The sequence below is a fragment of the Anoplophora glabripennis genome, unplaced genomic scaffold, assembly GCF_000390285.2.
Source record: "Anoplophora glabripennis isolate ALB-LARVAE unplaced genomic scaffold, Agla_2.0 scaffold934, whole genome shotgun sequence".
NCBI lineage: Eukaryota > Metazoa > Arthropoda > Insecta > Coleoptera > Cerambycidae > Anoplophora > Anoplophora glabripennis.
The window spans coordinates 75,548-99,142 of NW_019417012.1; the positions used below are offsets into that span (position 1 = coordinate 75,548).

The following is a 23,595-nucleotide window of genomic DNA, read 5'->3' on the forward strand; positions in this document are numbered from 1 at the left end:
AAACGTGAATTAAATAAATATGTTTTATACGATACGTCAAAGAAATTTTCAAATGTGTTTATGACCTCCTTCCTTTTCCATTTATATCCGACACTGCTTTTCGGCAATGCTATCTATGCCGATACTGTCTAGGCGCCACGTGGCCACCCCAGGTCAATGATCTGTCATACCATGATTTCTACCGTGGTTTCTCCACCAAAACACCATTTAATTAACATGTGGAGCAGAAACGGTATAGCTATAGTACGATCGTATACGATGCAAAGTAGAGCTAAAAATTGTCGGTCTTTTATCAAAGGAAAATCGTGTCATCATTTTTAGGAGGCGTAAGATGAACCATTTCAAATTTAAAATGAAATTGAATGTAAAATCTGAAATACCGCCGCATACGCACTGTGTTCTGGTACTAGCTGTAGAAGTGGTCGGTTATACGTCAAATACTAACCTGGCGAGCTTGATCGTAGAGCAGGGAACAATAAACAGTGGCGCGTACAGAGGTGAAATGTAGTACATATGTGGAATTTAAATAACGAATTGGATTTATAATAAATTACATTTAAAACAAATAGTTTATGAGAATAAAGGGATTTTTGTAGGAACAGGGTTCCAGACGTGAACTGATCTCTTCATCGCACCCCATTACGATTCTTTTTTTTATAAGGAGAACGAAGTTTCAAAGCAAAAACCTTGTATAACAGATATACTATAAATATTTACAGAATGAAAACAAAATATAAATCCTATGATATGATTCTATCAAATGAAAACACTAACAACAATTCTCTACCAATCTCAACAAAATAAGTTATTTTTCTATCAAACAAGAAATATTAACAAATTATAAACAAAATATAAATTCTATAATTATTTATGTACTGTACGCCGAACTGCAGTTTTCTCATCTTCATTTAATATTAATTTCTTCTTTCCACCCCCTTTTTTAAGTTTCTTAACGTCTCCTTCAATTTTCTTCTCTCATAAAATTTTGAAAACAGATAATTCGCTTACTCCAATATATCTAGAACACATTTCCACCAAACCAGTCTTCAGTTTCATGGGATGATCCTTTTCTAAAGGGTTATAGACATTTAATATTATCGTTTTTTCTCTGTAACTAATATAGATTTTTTTCCATTTATCCATATAACGACAACAGAGCAATAATAATACAAAAAACTTCACTTCACTAGCACAGAAAATATAATAGCATTCACGATTCACAAACAACAGCCCGAAACACACACACAGCACACAAATAAAACACTAAAAACACTTTTGTTACGGAGCACAAGAAATATGATTTCACTCACAAATTCTCAAATAATAGCGCGAAACACACATATAGCCCGAAAGAAATATAATTGCACTTATAACAGTTATAACCTCACAAATATCGCGAGCGAGAAACACGCAGCACCAATACAACCAAAACGAAACTGACCACGCCAGGCCGGCACGCGCGCCGCCGCAAAAAACACAAGACACAAGTCATATGAGGGATAATGAAGGGAGTAATAAATGTATTGTTGCCCTGTCGCCCAATGTGCGAAGGAGATGCCTTTGTTTTTCATTTTGTCCTTCATAAATATATAACTGTTAATCCATAATGCATAAAGAAATTATTCAATTTCCAAAACCCCCTATAAAATGTGTTGCACTGATTTCCTTGACAGGCAATGATTTATTACTTTGCATCGAATACGATCGTACTATAATGTTACCGCGTAAACTTCAGCCTCTGTGACGTAGCCGGTTGAAAGCTATGCCGATCCTGCTCCAGTTGCCATTTTGAATTATGGAGCAGAATCGGCACAGCTGTTCTACTAACATACTATGGAGAACAATTACTGTGGGAGCTACGTGCCTTGTACATCATTAAGTTACACCCCCAATATCTAGTAAACAGCTAAACGGACATGTGTTTATAGAGAGTTAAAGTTGCAAGTAGAAATTTAAGAGCAATGTTCTTTCCAGTCTCTATATGAATCTGTCGTGACGTTAAAGTAAGAGTGCTTAATTTTTAAAAAATCGAAACGGCAATATATTTATGAGAAAATTACGTATTCAGTTAAGAGAAAATGTGAAAATCAGAAGGTACCAGGCCAGGGCTGTTAGCAGGGTGGTTGATGATGTTCCAACCGAATAAACTCAAGAGTTGCTTTATGGAGTTGGCTGAGTGGGGACGTGCATTGTCATGCAACAAGCACTATCTCTTCGTTATTTTGTTCTGTATCGCCCTCCATTAACTGTTTCCCCCTAGAGCAAAAAGTCAATGAGGAGAATCCTTTTACAAAACACAGTTGCTGTAATTTTTTTCCTTTGTTCATTCGTTCCGCCAGCTCTATACCCACGACGCCACATTAGTGCGATTCATCATAAACAGTTTTGATTTCATTAAAAATCTGAAACGGCGCCTTTCCGTTAGCAGGAAGAAACCGGATTACGCTCCTCACCTCGCAGCTGAAGGAATTCGGAATAGCGGCAGTCATTTTTTCAACACGTCAATACAACAACAGTTCTCAACTGACTGAGACAAATGAGCGCGCCTTCTGCTCTCAACACCTTGGCTGAATGCAGTGTTGCTAACTCTGTTAAAAACAAAAACCACAGAGCATCAGAGTTTCTTACTTTGTAAATTTCATAATATTTTGTTGTATGTTTTAGATGTGTACTGTTCACCCGTAGTAAGCTCTATTGCCCCCTCCAGTGAATGAAGCTGGATTATTCGTGATAAACTTACTAATTACATTAATAAAAAAAAACAATACAAATCAAAAATGCATAATACTCGGAAGAACTTTTACCGTAATAAACAATAAAACAACAAAAACAAAAATGTTGGTTTTAGAAATTAACAAACACAAAATGGGTAAAATGAACGAACAATCTGTTGTTTAATTAATAATATTACTATTGACATTTACATATACTTATGTATTATTAAGTTCCATTCAAAATCATTTGGGGAAGCATTTCTCTTTACTGCGAAATGTACAGATTCTGTTTTCTACCAAGATGGTGAAAAACATACAGGGTCGGATAACGTGACTCTTATTCACTTTTCAAGCAAAAACATTTATCAAGAATGACATTTTTTCGTATCTTGCAAAATAAGGTATGTTTACTCTTATTCAAAATAACATTTTTTTGTTTTATACAACAAAATTGGAGTTTGTCGTAGTGATTTGTATTTTCTAAACAAGCAAAAACTTTTATTAAGAATTTTAAAAAATAACGACTGTATCTTGAGTACACGCTTCGGTGATTTAAAGAAAAGCCAAATAAATTTGTATGTTAAAGTGTGTATAAAATTTTTATTAAAATCTTAGCTGAGCGCTTTCGACTACATAGTCATCATCGGAGCTATTCCAAAAATATCAACAAGAGGTTGAAATGACATTATATAAAGCAAAAAATTTTTTATTTACGTTAAATTTTAGATACCAAAAAATATTTAGGAAACGTTGAAAATCTTAATAAGTTCGACATAACAATATACAACATTAAATATAACATCAGTTACTGGTAAATAACAAGAGAAAGAAACAGAAATTGACTAACAATGTCGAACACTTGGAGTGAAATAAAGTGAGGTTAAATGTTAAATGAAATTGAAAATTGACATTCTACAATTGTACGGATTACCAACTAAGTGAAAACAAAAAAAATTTAAAGTAAAACTACCAATATACTAATAACAAAATATCAGATGTGAATTAATGAGATTCTCAAAGATACTTGAATAAAGGTTTAAAATTACAATTTAAATTGACTTGAGTATTAACACAGTTATTAGGGTTCCTTTTAATTTCTCTTAGAATTTCTAAGTCTTCCAATAAATTAATTTTATGAAAATCAAAATTATTATGAATATTATGAAGAATTTTGCTATTGTTTAAAGGTGAAAATGAATGGTTAGTAAAATTAATATGATGCCCAAAAGCTGACTTTTCAGGTCTTTTTAAATGTTCATTAATACGAATATTTAATGATCTAATGGTTCTACCAACATAGGTGACGGGACAATCATTACAAGATAACAAATATATACCGCTATTTGACAATTTATCCTGTGAATCTTTAACTTTAGAAAATTTTGAACGAATTGACTTATTTACTTTAAAGGAAATTTTGAGATTAGGAATACTTTTAGTTAAAATTTTTGAAATATTATCCGAAATACTACCTAAATAAGATAAAGATCTAAAATTGTAATTATTATCAATGTTAACATTTTGTGAATGAAAAGCTAAATTTCTATTTTTCTGAAACAAAATTCTATTAATAGTTCTCTGTACAATATCAGGAGAAAAATCATTATTAATACATAATTGTTGCAATATCTGCACTTCCTTATTGAAATTTAAATTTGACATTGGTATATTTAACAATCTATGAACGTAGCAACGAATTTTTTTTATTAAGAATGCCTTTTTTCGTATCTTTCACTTTTTGGTCCATTTGTCCTCTTGTAAACTCAGTCCGCGGACATATTGTAGATGAAACAACACCAATCTAATTTATAATTTATAAGGAAATCGACCACATTCAAGAGATAAATGATATGAGTCAGCGGTGGGGCAATCTGATTACATATACAGGGCCGTAAAGTCCCCATGGTTCATCGGCCGTTACGTGAGAGCGATAAAGTAAGTCTTAGAAATCCATGCGATAGAGAAGGATGGCTATAGTCACCGCCCGTTTCGCCCTTCCACAAATAAGATCCACTTCCAATTTGTGGAAGGGCGAAATGGGCGATGGGTGACTATTAGACGCCTTCATTATAGCCATCTTTCTCTATCACACAGATTTCTATGACTTACTTTATCGCTCTCACGTAACGGCCGATGAACCATGGGGACTTTACCACTCTGTATATGTAATCAAATTGCCCCACCGCTGACTCATATCATTTATCTCTTGAATGTGGTCGATTTCCTTATAAATTATAAATTAAAGATTGGTGTTGTTTCATCTACAATATGTCTGCGGATTGAGTTTACAAGAGGACAAATGGACCAAAAAGTGAAAGATACGAAAAAAAGCATTCTTAATAAAAGTTTTTGCTTGTTTAGAAAATATAAATCACTAGGACAAACTCCAATTTTGTTGTACAGGGTGGGTCAAAAACACAAAAATGTTATTTTGAGTAAGAATAAACATACCTTATTTTGCAAGATACGAAAAAATGTTATTCTTGATAAAAGTTTTTGCTTGAAAAGTGAATAAGAGTCACGTTATCAAAAATTTAACTAAGTATTCTCTAGCATACCTCTAATCAGAATAACTAGAAATAACTTTAGCGATGAACTCTGAAAATTTATCATTAAATTTCCGCCAAAAAATGTATTTTCAACAGGATGATTGTCCAGCACATTGTACTCGTGAGGTAACAGACTGGCTTAACCATAGATTTGGTCCAAGATGGATGGTAGAAATGGTCCAATTTTGTGGCCCTGACCATGGCCGATATGCTTATGTGGGCCCATTTAAAACAAATTGTTTATGCTACTCCAATACCAAATACTTAATATTGAAATGCTAAAAGGCAGAATTACCCAGGCTGTCCATTCAGTATCCCAGGAAGAAATCAGCAATTAGAAAAAAGTGTTCAATATGGGGTGGCGTTTATGAAATTTGATATAGGTATTCATCATATTGCTTTGTTTACTTTTTTTAGCTTAATTGATGTAATTATGTTCGTATTATTTAAAAATTATACTTGATTAAGACGTATTTTAGTTTTGTACTTTATTCCCTATATAAAAAATTAAATTTTTGATAACGTAACTCTTATTGATTTTTCAAGCAAAAACTTGATCAAGAATGCCTTTTTTCTTATCTTGCAAAATAAGGTATGTTTACTTTTACGCAACATAACATTTTTGTGTTTTTGATCCACCCTGTATAACAAATTTGAAGTTTGTCATGGTGATTCATATTTTCTAAACGACCAAAAACTTTTGTCAAGAATGTCTTTTTTTTCGTATCTTTCACTTTTGGGTCCATTTGTCCTCTTGTATATCTACTCAATCCGCGGACATACTGTATATTAAAAAACAACAATACTTTATTGGTAGAAAATTATAGAGGTATCACCGAATTCCAACTATATTACGTAAGTCCTTGAAAAAGTGATATATGTACAATAACATGTACACATGTTTCAACAAATATAAAGTGTCTCAAAATTTACACAAGAAATAATTTTTGATAGAAAACATAGGTTTTTAATTAAAAATTATAATTTTTATATTGATTCATAAAGTATACAGTATAGGGTTATGTACGGAATAGTATATCGGGTAAATGGCCTCCACGGCTTTGCTGACACATAGCTACGCATTGTTTTGTCGAAATTTTCCATGACCGATTTGAATAAATGCGGCTGAATTTCGTTGATACATCGCTCAATTTCTTCCTTCAATGCGTGGGCTTATTGGCATAAATCGTAGACTTAAAAAAAACCCGAAGAAAAAATGCCAGCGACGTTAAATCGCACAATTAGACCGGCAAATTCTGATCACCAAATCGGTTTACACGTCCAGGAAATGACTCATACAGTAATTGAATTGTTTCTGGGGCTGTATGGCATATGGCACCGTCTTGTTGAAACCACATGGCGTTTATAACCATATCTTGCAATTTGGGCACAGAACAGTGGATTATCATGACGAGAAAACGAGGACAATTAACTGTTACCAGCCGCAATTTCAAAGAAGTATAGTCCGATACGTTGTGCATGCATTTGTTTCTTAACAATCACTTGTGGATTTTCTGAATTCCAAATGCGATAATTTTCTAGATTAACGCCATTAAACCATCAAAATAAACCTCATCGTGAAGATGATTATGTTCGAAAAATCAGCTTCCACTTATTCCATAATCCATTCAACGAACTCTCCTCGCTCTACGTAGTCAGTAGGCTTCACTTCTTGAGTCAATTGAACTTTGTAAATGTTAAGATGCAAATCTTTCGTAACAATACTCTGTAGAGAGCTTTTAGAAATGTTCAATTCCTGACCACGGTACCTACGGAATTGACGTTCCTGGAGTCTCAGCAACACTCACAAAGTGCTTCGATGTTTTGTGTTGAACAACTTGTTGAAGGACGGCCAGAGTGTTTAAGATCACTAATTGGTCCAGTCTTCCTGAAATTTTCAATTATGTAATTTCTTCACAGTTGATGAAGTTAAATCACTATTCCAACCATATTTTATACGCAAATTGCAAATTATTTTTAAAATATTTTTCAGCAATGAAGACCCGTTGTTCTTTCGCGTAGCACTCCTTTTTTAATAACGCTGAACTGTCAGCTATTACGTTGCCTTCTTTTTTCATTGGCACACTTTACGGCACAAATGGCGCAAAATTCAAATCTTGGGTGAATTTTGGGACACGCATTAATATATTAATTTCAATTCAGATAAGTTATATTTATTTCATGTACCTACTTGTATTACATACATATTTACACACACACGATGAAAATTCTTCATATTATTTTTATTAATAAAATAGATGTTTCACTGTAAATAATTATTTCTATACAATTGTTACAGCTTCTGTTTGGAGATAAGAAATGTCCTAAAAGCGATCTTAAAGGAAAGGAAAACTTAGAGAAGAAAAAGGTAATAGTAACTAACGATGCATGATTGTAAATATAATGATGCCTTGAAACGAGTGGGTCTTACTTCAAGGGGAGCTTCCTTAGATGAAAATAAACTAAGTTGGGTCTAGTTATCTTAATACAATTTTTCTTTATACAATTTTTGACTAAGGTTCTTTTTTATTTTTTTGAAAATAACTCAGTAGGTCTCTTTTAAATATATTTCAATGAAAATTGACATGCTGTAGATTTTAGAATACCCACATATCAATATGAGATTATGTTTTACGTAAAACATTGTCACGTTGTACAGTTTTTTGTTTTGTCATATTTTGGTAAAGATTTTGAGAAAACGCAGATATTTTTTAAATACTATTTTATACTTTAAGAAAGGAGTCATCAGTTGACAATTCTAGAGTACCTTGCGGGTTAACTTAATACTGAATGGGCTGTAGTCCGCAGAGTAGTTATTTCCCACAGTGTTATAGTTGTACATTTTTTTATGATTTTAGACCAATTTGAACAGAAGACAGTTTAGGTATTTTTAGCAACATCTTTGTTTTAAGTAAAAAAAAAAGTTTCATTCATATTTAGCCACCTCAAAAACACACAAAGTCAAATTTCGATGAAATATATTTAGTGACCGAAACAATTTTTTTGAAGGCTCATTACTATGGAAGTAAAATTTACTATGGTAACTTGATCTAAATCTGTTTATTTTCTTCCAATTAAGCTATTCATGAACTATGACAGATTCAGTTCCGGACACCCTGTATAGATAATATCCTAATACGTAACATAAATGTTTCTTTCCATTTACACTTCCAGAGAACTAAAGATAGTTATTAGTAATTTTCATATGATTTTAAATACAGAGTGTTTCAGTTTGAGTGAATCAAACTTTAACCACAAATAGAACTCAATAAATAATTAAGAATTGCGTTATAAAGCAAGGGTCTAAGTCTCACGGTTTTCACTGTACAGGACCGTATTGGTCGGTTGTTAAAATCATATTATTTACGAAATCTTTGGTATGTTTATAACAAATTGATTCAAATTTGGCGTGGTGTTAACACTTGCATATGTGCATAATTTACTTTAAAATTTACAAATTTTTGTAGGTCAGTGGCGCAGGAATTTTGATTCACTCGAACTGAAACACCCTGTATGTATATGAAATTTTTAGTTTACCACTTGTCTGCTACAAATTTAATTTTTTAATCTGATTAGGTCAGGAAGTATAACAAAATATGACTATTATACCTTGTCGATGTTTCGTTCATTTTATTACATCTTCAGGATGCTACAATTTAAGGGGGTCCTCTAGTTTCTCGGGTCGAAAAAATCGATTTTTTTTTTTTTTTTCATAAATCACATCTACAACATGTGTAGAAAATGTGTGCCAAAGGATTTTTCGATATTCCAAGTGGTTAACAAGTTACGGCCCTCGAATGGAGCAGGTATACGGAGCGCGTGCAACGCTGCTCCGCAAAGCCGAGCGGCGCCGACCATTATATTGATATCCCTAAAGCTAACTGAATCGCGAAAAGGGAAGACGGAGCAGCTCTGAGTGACTTCCAAGAAGAAGAGGAAGGCCTACTGTATGGTCCAGGCATAGCAGATTGACTGTGAGATGAAATTTTTATTATAAATCACATGCGCGAACTTTGAAACGCGTTTTTCTCGAAACACTATTTTTCAAAACGGTGACCACGATATTTCAGAAACTACTGCACCGATCGTGTTCAAATTTATACAACATCTGTAATATGTTATAAGCCAACGATTGAACTAGGATTATCATGATTGCGTCGATAGTTTTTTTTTCTACGAGCGAGAAACTTAAGAAAAAATGAGTAAAAAATAGAATTTAATTTTCAAAAGTGTATAAAAAAATTAATTTTTGTAATTTAGAATTCATTCTAGTTCAATCGCTAGTCTTAAATATGAAGATTAAAATGCCGTTTGGTTTTTTGATTTCAAATAAGCGAAACAGCCGCAATCTTGGTCACCGTCAAGCATCTCCTTCACTTGATGTCTTCCTGTCGGCCACTATAACTTTGATTCTATTATATATTTTGTCTTCAAAAAATTTGTAAAGCTCATTTAAATGTTAATAAAGATTATGTAAAAGCAATGAGATTTATTATTTCGATGGTTTGCCCGTAAAAAATTTTTGAAAAAGCCGTAAAAAAACAACCGAGAAACTAGAGGACCCCCTTAATTGTCATATAGGTAAAATAAAATATAACATATTTTTAAAGTAACTACGAAATAATAATAATAATAATTTCTAATACAAATTTGTAAAGGATCCCGCACTTTTCTAATGGGAAGTGGGTTTCGGCCAATTTTTTTGAAAATTCACAGGTTGATAGTTCTTAACATGTAGATGAAAAGTCTCAATGGGCACAAAGCCCCAAATCCACCCCTTCCCCCCCAAAAACTGCCTCCAAGTAGCGGGGGGATTTAACTGATTTCTGCATGTAAAACAATTTATTTTTTTTAATCAACCCAACAACGACCCCAAACAACCACATTTTTGACTATCAAACTACCCCACTTGAACCCGCCCCTAACGAATCAGCCTACGGATTTTCCAGATTACTGTATTTTATAGTTGCACGTATTTTTTGCACGTATATTTGCACGTATATTTTTTGCACATATTTTTTCACGCTGAATTCGAATCTGCAATTCAATTTTACGAAATCGGGTTAGGAAAATTGTTATTAACAATTTAATTGTTTATATAGCTGTAGAAAGTTTGTCATTTTATGAAAAAATATTTCAAGTAAAAGTTATTTATTTTGACAAAATCTAAAAAAAAGTTGTTTTTTTTTTCGAAAAAGTAATATTCAAGCTGTAAGGCACTGTTAAACTTAACAAACGTGTATATCTATAAGCTATCATACGTATACTCTGTACTTTGGTGGCGTTTTAAAACTAAAACATTGATTTTTCGAAAAAAACAAGAATAGTTTTTTTAGATTTCATTGAAATGAACAATTTTATTTGAAACTTTTTTTTATAAACAAGTAAACTTTCTACAGTTATATAAACAATTAAATTGTTAATAACAATTTTCATGCTCTTTCGTAAAACTGAGTTGCAAATTCGACTAACTCCAGATACGTAATCAGCGATACGCAAAACCCATTATATCGGTGAGACCAAAACTGTTGGTATTTCAAAAAATACGTGCTTCTATAAAATACAGTAATCTGGAAAATCCGTATGGTGATTCGTGGGGGCGGGGTCAAGTGGGGTAGTTTGATAGTCAAAAATGTGGTTGTTTGGAGTCGTTGTTGGGTTTATTAAAAAAATAAATTGTTTTACATGCAGAAATCAGTTAAATCCCCCGCTATTTGGAGGCAGTTTTTGGGGGGGAAGGGCTGGATTTGGGGCTTTGTGCCCATTGAGACTTTTGATCTACATGTTAAGAACTATCAACCTGCGAAATTTAAAAAAAAAATGGCTGAAACCCAATTCCCATAAGAAAAGTGCGGGGTCCTTTGTCAGATACTGTGTTAAAAGTAAATAGAGAACCAACATTATTAGAATAAAATTTAGTGTAAATGGACTGCCGAAATACTGTAAAAAAGTGATTATTAATATCATTAGGTTTATTCAAATTATCAGGAAGTTTTAAATATACAACTAATTGTAAGTTTACATTACGTCTATGTGTTGGGTTTCAAAAAAATTTAGTTGTGCATAATTACATTTAGATATAAAATTAAAGATGAAATTGGAACAGCAAGTTTATTGTTTAATTTTTTATTGTTACGATGTTAGAAGCAGCTTATTTTTGGTTTGATTTTTGACACAAATTTGTTTATCAATAAGGTTTTAAGAAAGTAAGTAAAGTCATAAATTTACTCTGTAGGTTTAGAGCTCAAATATGGTTTCAGTGTAATATTTTGTGTAAGTTAAGGAATAGATTGAAACCAAGAATTTAATTTGGTAACCAATTAAACAAAGAAGTAATAATACGGCGTTGGAAGAGAAATTTAAAAATTCCTTATATAAAGGACATTTCATATAACTTTTAGAGAATTTGATGTTATTTATCACTTTACACTTTAACACTTTGTTCAAATTGTAATGAGGTTTATGTTGGCAAAATAAGTAGATATTTAAAAAAGTGTATTTCAGATCAAGAAGTATCACACGAATTACATTATTAAATCAACAGTAAGCAGAGCAAGCTCAGAATCTTTTTTACATAAATTTCAAATTTGGTGAAACTGTATAACAGCTGGAAAACAAAATAATATAAAAAAAGTCTTTATAAGAGATGATTAACATTAATGAATTTAAATATAGCATTAATAACAAACAAAATATCTGTATCTTAAATATATCTTATTACCTACAATTTGATAAATAAAATGAATATCAAAATTAAATACTAGTTCTGTATTCTATTTTTAACTATTTTTAACCCCCAATTTGTGTACTATTATTTATAAAAGAAAATCCTCTCTAATTTTGTCTTTAAAATAGAAAAAATTAAAATTGTAGTTTTATATCTGAATGTACTTATGCACAATTACATTTTTTTATTTACGGAACCTAGCACGTGAGTTTGTAATTTAAACAAATTTATTTATTTGATTAAATTTTATTAATTACATTTTTATTGCGTTATTGGTATGATAAAATTTTATTAGCATTATTTTAAGTAGGTATAATTATTGTACATAACTTGACAGATTTTGTAGTTCCTTGAAAAATGTTAAAATTGACTAATTTTATAACGTAGTTTAATGAAAACGAAAAATGTTTTAACCGTAAAGTTCTGAAGATGTACTAAAAAACCGACGAAATGTCGACAAAATGTAATAGTCATATTTTGTTATACTTGCTGACCTAACACAGATAAAAAAATAAAAACCGTAATTTACTTACTACTTAAATTTTGTAAAAAAATAATTTTTAATAAAAATTTTATCTGTTTTGTTATTTTATCGAATGATGAGTTATAAGTTCTCTTAAATCAAATCCTAGATCAAAATTTTACGAGAGAGAAAAAATGAAAGAAGGAAATGCCTAATTTAAAACATAACATCCTGAAATCATAAATATGGGGAAAAAACTGAGTGGCTACTACGAATCCTCTTTCCTCTGTTTGAGCAACGATTTGTTCTATAAAAATTACAACAACGATGTTCCGTCAGAAGGTGAAAGTATGTGCAAAATTTTAATAGAATATTTTAAAAAATAATAAAAATGTTTTCCTGAAATCGTTCGGAAATGTGTACTTTTCGACCCAATTTCAGATCCCAAAATACCGTGTTCTAGTATTTCAGTTCGATGCTAAGCAACTTTTCTAACTTCCTCTACCGTTTTTTTATTCTATACTTTTATACAACTATTAAACGTGGACTGAACTTTCCTCGCAAAGTCGGCAACATTAATGGTGTTAATTATTTCTTTTTCGACAATATTATTATTATTAGCAAATTTCATTTTGTCTCTTCCCCCTCTAAATATTTTATCTACTATCTCTAGTTTATTTGTAAAAGATTCCCCTATATCCTTCGACAACGTTTGAAGATTTCCATCACCCATGTCTCTTTAATGCAATTAAATGTGATTAGTACAGTCATTGAAGCTGAAAATCAGCTGTAACCTCCGAATTCTTTGAAACTGCATGAATTTGCATGAAAATTTAGAATAAGGTTATCTTAGGCTCAAGTTCAAAAGTGACATAAGCCCGATTGACGTTTTTTGTTTTTTAGGAGTAAAGTGAAAAAAATTGAAAAAATTAAGTTTTAAGCATTTTATTGATAAAAATCTTATTCAAGCACAAAGATTAAATAATGTTCCATGTTCTCGAACATTAAAAACTACCCCTATGCAAAAAATAATGATAAAAAATTACTTATTAAAGATTTGGAATGATTAATTCGTGCAATTATTTAAAATAAAAGTTACCTTATAGCTAATAAAAGAATTTTTCCCTTTCAACCCCTAAAAACCACCCCTGTATTGACAAAAATGATAAAAAATTACTTTTTCTTCAAGCGTATAATAATACTTATATTATATAGTGCAACACCTCCTTTAGAAGCAGCCTATTGTTTTACTAGTACAAATATTTTTCATTTTTTAACTAGTAAAAAAATGTAACAATGTGTAGGTAAGTATCCTAGCAACGAATTAAAGATTCAAGAAGCTTTGACGTTTCATTAAGTGTCAGTTGAAATTTGATGTCGCGTCGGGTCGTTTTTAAAATGTCTGAAGAAATGCAGTGCACACCACCAGAATTACTGGAAATTGCAAATACATCAGTGGCAACACTTATACCAACAAAGTCGAGAAAAATTTATGAAAATGCTTATGATAAATTCATAAATTGGGCAAAAGAAAATAATGCACATATTTATTCAGAAAATGTGATGATAGCATATTTTACAAGATTATCCAGAACACTGAAAAGTTCAACTTTATGGGCGCAATATTCAGTGGTAAAATCTAAATTAAACATAGAACACAATGTAAATATTGAGAAATATTCAAAATTAATTACATTTTTGAAACGACAAGGTGAAAATTATAAACCAAAAAAGTCGAAAGTTTTGTCTAAAAAATAATTTGACGAATTCCTGAATGAAGCACCTGATGATAAATATTTAGCAACCAAGGTATGTACTTTTTAAATTATAGGTAGATATATATTTAACCTTTTTATATTTGTAATACAAAATTTTGTTATAATTTGTAAACTTCAAGTTATTTTATAGTATCCATTACGAGAATAATAAACAATTTTCGGAAATAAAGATAGCTCATTGGAAGACTGTTGTAAAAACTCATAAATATAGATGTCTTAAAATTACGTCATGTTTTAGAATTTCCTTGCATTTTCCAACTTTTTTTATTGTTACAAAATTAATAATTCTATATTTTTTAGGTTGCACTAATATTTGGAGTCACAGGAGCTTGTAGATGCGATGAACTCATTCAAGTAAAAGTTAATGATGTAAAAGATTTGGGAAATATAATATTAGTAAATATTCCCAATACAAAAACTAAAAAACATCGTTCATTTACCATATTTGGAGAGTTTTATTTAAATTTATACAGAAAATATGCTACTCTTCGGCCAAAAGACATAACTTTTGATAGATTTTTTATTAAATATCAAAATGGCCATTGTCATCGTGTTGTAATGGGCATACATAAAATTTCAAAAGTGCCAAAAGATGTTGCATCATTTTTAAGGTTGCTAAATCCACATGAATATACGGGGCATTGCCTTAGAAGAACTTCGGCAACTATCTTAGTTGATAATGGTGGAGACATTACAACCCTAAAGCGACATGGTGGATGGAAATCTACCAGCGTCGCTGAAGGATACATTGAAGATTCTGTAAACAATAAGAAACAGATAGCGATGAAAATATTAAACCCATTAGAGTATAATGAACCAAGTACATCAAGCGAAACTGTAAATATTGATCCTGAAAATAATTTAATCGAAGACTTTTCTGTTAATAATGGTACAATTGTTAACACTGAAACTGAGAACCTTATTACAAGTAACGTATTCAACGACAGAACTGTAAACTTTGAAAAAAAGACAGCCATCAGCGCTTTAAATATCAACAACTGTACCATACAAAATTGCATATTTAATATTCATGTTAATAAATAAAGTTTTATGATAGACATGTAGGTAATTTAGATGTTTATTCGTTTAATTCAAATTAAAGAAAAAAAATTGTTACATTTTTTTTTATTCATGAATAAAGTGGTTAAAACTGTCATGTTTAATTAATCAATAAAATGTATAAAATGTATAAAATAAATAGTATTACCTACCTACTGATTTTATTTTGTGCTGAGATTGAACATCGCGTTATCCGCTATAAATTTTCAAAATTAGTAATTTTTTATATTCACGCTTGAAGAAAAAATAGTATATGTCACCCGGAGTGGAAGGCTCATTATGTGTTTTGCCCAATTTGCTCAGCCTCGGCTAAAGCCTCGGCGAGCAAACTTTTGGGCTCAACACATAATGATCGCCTTCTACTCCTAGTAACATAATATACTATTTTAAAAGCTTAGAATGCTTTAACGCTGCAATTATTTAAAATAAAAATTCCCTCATTGCTTATGAAAGAATTTGTATCTCATAACACTTTTCAACCTTTATAAATCACCCCTGTGCTAAAAAAATTATAAAAATTCCCTTATATTGTTTATGAAAGAATATTTTACTTTTCCATTTTCAACTCTTACAAACTACTCTTTTACCAACATTAATGTATTATAATCGATTTCTAAATATAATCAATCATAAAAAATTGCTATGCTGCATATAAACTTTTATACACGCTGACGCGCACTTGACTCCTAACATTTTGCTCCAAAAATGAGAAAGCCTATTTTGCTCCGAAAAAATGTCATTAGTTTTTTTACCATAATTTAATTTTGAAGCTATAATATCCTACAAAAAAGCATTTTAGAGATAATTACAAGAGCTCTAAGATCGTTTGCATATAAAACCTTTTAAGTCCTTCGTTTTTTAAAGGGAAAGGATCTAAGGGCTCGACACAGGTCGTTTTTTCACTAAAATGGATACTTCAGCGGCGATATCTCCTTTATTTTTTATGCTATAGGAATTAAAAAAGCAAAATATTTGTTGAAAAAAAGTTACATATTTGTAGTCTATCACTTTGTTGTCTATCACTTTACCTATCTTTCATAATTTCAGAGTTATTATATAATAAGGCAATTTTTTTTAATAATGAAAAATACGTTTTCAACTTTTACCGTACATTATTAAAAAAATACGCATTCTAAACCGGTCTAACTTCAGGATCGTATGAAAAACACTAAAACAATTAGTATTGTAAAGGGTCTACGATTAATTTTAATTCTGATGGAAATGGTACAGCGTTTACTGCTCATCTTTCCTTAAAAAATATGAGCAACTCATCTGTTTTTGACGATAACTCCTTCAATTTTGCTCTAATTAACTTTTATAAGTGCGCATTTTGAAGGTCTTTTTGAGTACTACAAAAGCTCCAGGAGCGTTATACACGTAAAATTTTCCGTGATTTGACGTTGAATACATCGATTCAAGTATTCCCCCAAAACAAGTCCTCTTCCACTAACCATATTTCGCTTTGTATGGGACGTACAACACTTTAAAAAACGATTTTCTTTGTTTATTTATAAGCTACATTTTTGTTGATTACACTTTTTTAATAAAATGCGTAGTTTTTGAGTTACTCGCGAAAAATACTTTGAAAAAGTGTTTTGTTTTTCACTCAAAATTCCAAGTTTTCAATCGTGAATAACTAAAAAACTATTGATTTCTCGAAAAAATTCTTCGAATATTTTTTGCTCAAAATTTGATTATCGATATTATTTTGAAAAAAAATCAACCCCCGAGAAGGGGTGTCAACCCCCAACAGGGTGGAAGCGTCAATCGGTGCTATGTCACTAATATTCATTGACCTTTTCTATAACTATCTGCCAAATTTCAAGTCGATCGGTTCAGTTTCAAAGAATTCGGAGGTGAAAAGCTTCAATGAATGTACTAGATGTATTCTTACTACTTGCCTGCATGTTTCCATTTGAATATTTAAAGCAAAAGCGGCAACTTCCAAAATTTCTTGGGCGGCATGCGACATATTTTCTATAGAGTGGCAACCTAAAAAAGAGAAGCTAATTATTTTAAAACTTCACGTCTAAAGTACCTTATTCATTAAGTATATATTATCTGGTGTTTGAGTAAAAAACAAACGTTCTTTTTGGGTTTATTGTTGTCACCAGGATGTTTCATGAAAACAAGTAATTTCAAATATTTTAATATATCAATGTACTGTACTGAGTGTTGCTCTCAACATGGAGTAATTTGACCATAATGTAGATGCCTTCAACTGTGAAGATAATGTAGATAAATCGGAAGAGTATAATCACACTTTCGGATCGGGGGGTGGTATTTTTTTTCAAGGCAATAAGTCTTGAAACGTTTGTAAGCGAATTCATACTTTTCCCTAGATTTGTTTGGTAATAAATTTAAAGTCACATTTTTGCAGCTACTGCTTGGTGGTGGTGTCCCGGATACCCGAACATCATCACCACTGTTCATTTTAAATAATTTTTAATATATTTTGGCACTTATAGGTATTAAAACGAATTTGAATTTTATTACAACAATACCTAAATAAACAATGATTCTCAAGGAAACGATTTCATAGGGAATTAGATTGTAATGAAGAAAAAATGTTAGATATGCATTGATAAAAATTTCTTAGTTCACTTTAATTAATATTGTTTGAGATTTCAGAAAAAATGGTATGTGTTATACCTCGTAGAAAAAGCACACTCCCGGACACGATGCTTGTTGGCCTCGGCTAACGCCTGGGCCAACAATTTGCATTGTCGTCTGGAAATATATTGATTTTACTATACTAGCTAGGTACACACTATACTATTTTGTAATTTGTAATTTTGACATACTACATCTTGAAAACGAAGCACCTAAATAATAAATGGCATAAAGAATGTCACATTATTTTCACCCACTGAGTCAGTGATTTTGTTTTTTTAATTATGAGTTATAATAAAAATCATTCAAGATTACTTACTAATCGAGTAATAGTAATAATAATAATAACAATAAACAATCTTAATATCTGTAGCATAGCATAGTTTTACCAAAACAAAATTCGTAATTAATTTTCCATCTCTTGATAAAATTTTTGCTGTGCTAATTTAAATATAAAAATATTACACTATTTCCTGAAGTTTAGAACTATCGATTTAGTTCGTCAATAGTGATGTAATATTTATATTAAAACATTGCATCATTCACGTATAAAATATTTAACACGGAAAAGAATAAGGCATTTAAAAACCAAAAATGCAAGAAAATATATGAATATTTTGCCACCCCCTCTCCATTTTTTCCATTATCAACACACACACCTGGATTACGCGAATATAAATAAGGTTTTAAATGTTAGATAAGAGAGACTATGATGCATTACATTTTTAAGGCATATTCTTTTACCCATACCTCCTTTATTGCTCTACACTGTAATCTTAAGAAGTCTAGGTCTATAACTGTCATTGAAAGCCATAGAATTTCTACGCCACCTAGTTTTTTTTATTTAATCCGTAATTGCATTTAAAAAAAAAATCATTTGTTAATTTCGTTTTAAAAATTGACCATTTTCGAATTATTACTTTTTTTATTTAAAATCAGCTTACCATACAGTTGAATCAACCCGAAAATAACTTCAAAACTATTCATTTCACAAAAAATATTTATATGAATTTTTATTCCAAATAAAATTATAAATAAAATGTAGATTCCAAAAAAATGAATATCGTAGAAAATTTTCTATCTGAAGAATAGCACAAAAAAATTAACACTAATGATTTTTATGATTTTTTGGTAAAAAAATATATAATTTTGTCTGAATTCAATAGTTTTAGAGATATTTTAAATTTATTCAACTGCTTAGTTTAAATTTAAAAAGTTATAACTTAAAAGTTAGTCATTTTTCGAAAAAAGTGGAAGTTGTCTTTTTTTTTCTGCAATTCAAAATTTTTTTCTTTATTTTTTGGGGATTTTGCCACCTGTGAAAAATTTTTACAAAATAGTGTAATAAAATCTTGCGCCAAAACGATCGGTCATGGGCTATTTTTATGAAAAATGTTTTACCTAACCAAAAAATCTCACAACGAAGAGAGCAAACAAATACAAAAAACATCACTTTATATCGCGTACTTTAAAAAGTTGTTAACGTTTCGTTTCAAAAATCTGTTTTTGTCTTCCGAACTTTTTTGATTTCTCGTTTTAGTCACTTTGACAGTTTAAAGTTCGCTTTTGTCTGTTTCCAATGAGGATTATTCTATTATTATTTACTCCATCTTTTAGAATCCACTAATTTTTTTAAAATTTTTCACAGGTGGCAAAATACCCAAAAAATATAGAAAAAAAATATAGTGAACGTTAATATTTAAAAAATTGAAGAATTTCATACATTCACTGCTCGTTTTTTAACATTTTGAGAAACGGAAAAAAATAGAACCAATTTCCCTAACAGTTTTTACATGTCATCATGTTAATGAAAAACCTGTTGACACTAGTCAAAAACAGGTTATTAAAATGAAAAAGTTGTGCGTCATAATCTTAGAACTAAAACCACATTTTTCTTGTAACTTCTTTTTTAACGGAATCATAGGAAAAATTCCTAACAGTTGGTCCACATCGTATGCAAACATAAATATACAAATTGATCTTTATACGATTTAGGAATGTCCGTTTAAATTATATCGTACTGGCTACAGTATACAATTTCGAATATTATCGCACACTTCCTCTGACATGCACATGTTTCTTGCGTGAAATCCGGTGGAAGGTCTTTGGATTTGGAACAGAAACCACTGTTAGGAAGTCGGAGGTCACCATTGACGTCAATTGACCACGTGGTACCCTTGTTTAAAACTGTTCTTATGCTCTTATAAGCTTGGAAAGTAACTTATAATGCACAAACTTTATAAACTGATAAAGATATAATTTATGTTTTCCCTTTTGATTTCCCTTGGCAATTTCACTGCAGTTTAATTGCATCAATAATTAACTTAACTAATTATATATTTGAATGTATTATAACTTTTTTGAGTCATGCGAATAAATTAAATGACTATTAATAAAAAATACAATTAGATTTTTTTTAAGGTATATGTACATTTTTTATCCGTACATCAAGAAAAAAATAGTTTGCAGGACAAGTCAATGTTTATTTTCCAACTGTGAAGGACGAATTAGACAACGATTTAAATCAGCCAAACGCTTCCAACAGATTCACGATGGATATTAAGGGAGGCGTTCAAATAAAGTTTTGTCGAAAAATGCTTCCTTTCCGGGGGTGTTGTATTAAAAAAAATTAAATTAAATTAATTTCAGGCATATCTTGGAAACTGAGATTTTTTTTCTAATTTGACAAGGAATGTACTAATACGGACATCCATTGTCAGATACAATATCATAGAAATGCAAAAAAAACAGTGACGTGTAAACTTGCTCGTGGTCTGTGTATAAAAAATAATGTTACGCCAATGTGGAAAGCGGAAATAATGACGTATTTAAGTTTTTTATGACTCGCAAGTATTCTAGTTTGAGTAAACATTGTCTTCTTGATAAATTTGTACCTATTCTAAATATTTTTATTTGTGACTTACCGTTATTGGAAAGTCAGCACCTACTGAGGTATGGGCTTTATTTTCATTTTAGCGATCAGTTATAGAATAGTGATAATTATACCTTTTATAATGAAAATTGAAAAATTGTATCTACCAAATTTCTTCATATTTTGAAATTATTGTACCGGCTATACCATTTATTTTGGACGTTTTTTCAAATGGAACACTGTATGTAATTGCAAAATCGTTGAACAATAATAAATAATTATTATTGACGATAGAAGTGCTAACAACACGAACGACTTCATTTTTTAGAACATTGTGTTAAATTTGACTTGAACATATGTAACATTTAATTTCCTTTCTATTTTGTTGAGGTACCTATATTAGAACATGTTTTTTCTAATTTGTGAGATATTCGAGAGTTTTCTTTATTGTTCAGCGTTGAAGAGTGGATGCCATCCATATACCTAATACCACTGTTTCCAATCCAAAGTAAGTATTAAATATAACGTTTTAGATGGTTTTTATACGTAATTTTCAGTGAATTTATAGCAGTCTTTGTCGAGAAAATTTAAGCAAGTTAGAAACAATATCTCTTAACTGTATCAGTTATATAAGTTTATTCCAGGGTAAAGAGAGTTAAAAAGCTGACAATACATTCAGGATAAAGAGAAAAAACATATTTTTACTCCTTATGTATATTCCCTGAACTTTACACGCTTGTTGAATATACAGATAATCACGCACATAATCACACCCTGCAAAATGTTTTTATTAAACTATTAACACATGAATTAATCATAATCATTAAGTATTTTTACAAAATTCTCGACAAAATGGGAAAGGTACATTCCGATGTTTACAGAGGTGTCCATGTTCTCTGTGATCGTTCGCTACGAAAAATTAAAGAAATCGTTGTATTGCACCATTTTTTAGTTTAAATGGATGTTCTTGTTCAATCATTGTCTTACTAAAAGCGCGATTTCTTGTCTATGAAACGATAGCCTTAAACGCTATTGAAACCTCATTTTCCAGTCCATTTTAGTTTTGAAAATTGTATTATTATGTGGTAAACATTTTTCGACATGTACACAGCAATAAAATATAAAAAACCGTGTGTATCTCGTACCCTAAATAAATATACTTTTATAAAACTGAAAGGAATATTAAATTTGCATCTGTTTGTATCAAATTTAATATAGAGTTCCTTTCTTAAGTCCGTAATTACATAATTACATACAATATACTATTATCTGTTTGAAATGTATTAAGTAGATATGCAATAGGTTTTTTAATCCTTAAACGAATAGTGAAAACCCCCCTCTTGTTATCGTGTTTAGTTTCCGAGATATTTGATTTATTTGAAGAAGCTGATGCAAATGCCAGTTTTATTGAAACACTTCAGTTAACACCATAACGGTAGATTTGAGATCCAGTATCTGATTATATCAACGTAGGTTCAAAGAGATTCAAAAGTGCAATAATACAGAGGGTTTTGTTTGAAAAAATATATTATTTATATTACCTGAGCTATTTAAAAATCGGTCTTGAATGGGACACCCTGTATTTACCATATTTGTGTAATATTCCACACCCACCACAAAACCAGAAACTGTTTGTACGATAAAGAGGCTTCCATATCGCAACGATTGACGTCAATAACGACCACATAGACCAACTATTACGACCTGTAGCCCAGAGACGTTATGAAGCAGTTTAATACATGTATAGTTTTAATGAAATCGAATTATATATATCATTTTTTTTCCTTCAGTAATATAAAATAAGACTTAAAATTAGTGATTTATTAAGTATTTAGTAAATTATTGTTAAGTAATCTCACTCTGAATATCGTAGGTTAAACTATTAGCATTCAAGAAATGATCCATATAAACATATTTGTTTATGAAGTGATTGGATTTCAATCCGTAGGTATTTATGCAGACAATTATCGTTACATATTTCCTGGTGTATTAATATTTTAAGTTAATATTAACAAACATATACTCATACATACAAACATACAAACGTATACTCGTGCATTCAAGTTTTAAACAATATTGTACTTTTTATAATTATTATTAACATCTACATATTTTATTAAACAACTACATATTAGTTACTTAATCAATTGTTGACAAGCGTTTCTGTCTGTAAAAACTTTAAATTTGATTTCGGTTTATGCCACAAAGTATATGACAATTGGATTGGCACATTGGCTCATATAGTCTAAAATTTTTTTCAAAAAATTTGATTAGATTATTTTTTGACATTTATAAAAACTAATAGAAACGATTTCCTTTGCATGAAAATATAAAATTTACAACTGTATTTTCTACGTTCACGTTTAATAAAATTTAAACAAATGGCCTTAATTAATTAAAATAAATATACACTGCGTTCTTGATGAATTCAAATTCGTTTAAAATTCAGGTAATTATTTTGTAGAAAAATACGTACGGTAAATTTTGAACGCTTTTTGTATAACATATCTCTAAAATCAGCGGCTTTCATAATAATGACGTTTGAAATGTGATAAATGGAAAAAAAATATGTTTAATCATAAAACATTATTTAATAATAATTGCTTTATAATAAATGTTCAATGTTTTGTCCGTTAACTTTCCGTCGGTTAACGTTAATACATTTTTGTAGTCGAAGGATTGTTTTCCGTTGAACGTTTTCAATTACCTCTGCTGGAGTAAGTCTTATTTCCTGCCGTATTCTCTGTTTCAGGTCATCTAAATTATTTAGTGTATTCACATAAACTTTAGATTTCAAATAACCCCATAAAATGAAATCTG

At 30.4% G+C, this 23,595-nt stretch overlaps 1 protein-coding gene across 2 annotated transcripts in view; it reads left to right on the forward strand.

Annotated features, from left to right (window-relative positions):
• LOC108913959 (inositol-trisphosphate 3-kinase homolog) overlaps positions 1-23,595 on the forward strand; it is a 122,949-nt gene that overhangs the window by 40,535 nt on the left and 58,819 nt on the right. The window contains exon 3 of one of the 2 annotated variants that reach the window (XM_018719623.1): positions 7,563-7,631. The exons of the other annotated variant lie outside the window; for it this stretch is intronic. Within the exon in view, the coding sequence (XP_018575139.1) occupies positions 7,563-7,631 (69 nt within the window). The remainder of the gene's footprint in view (positions 1-7,562; positions 7,632-23,595) is intronic. 2 annotated transcript variants of the gene reach the window in all.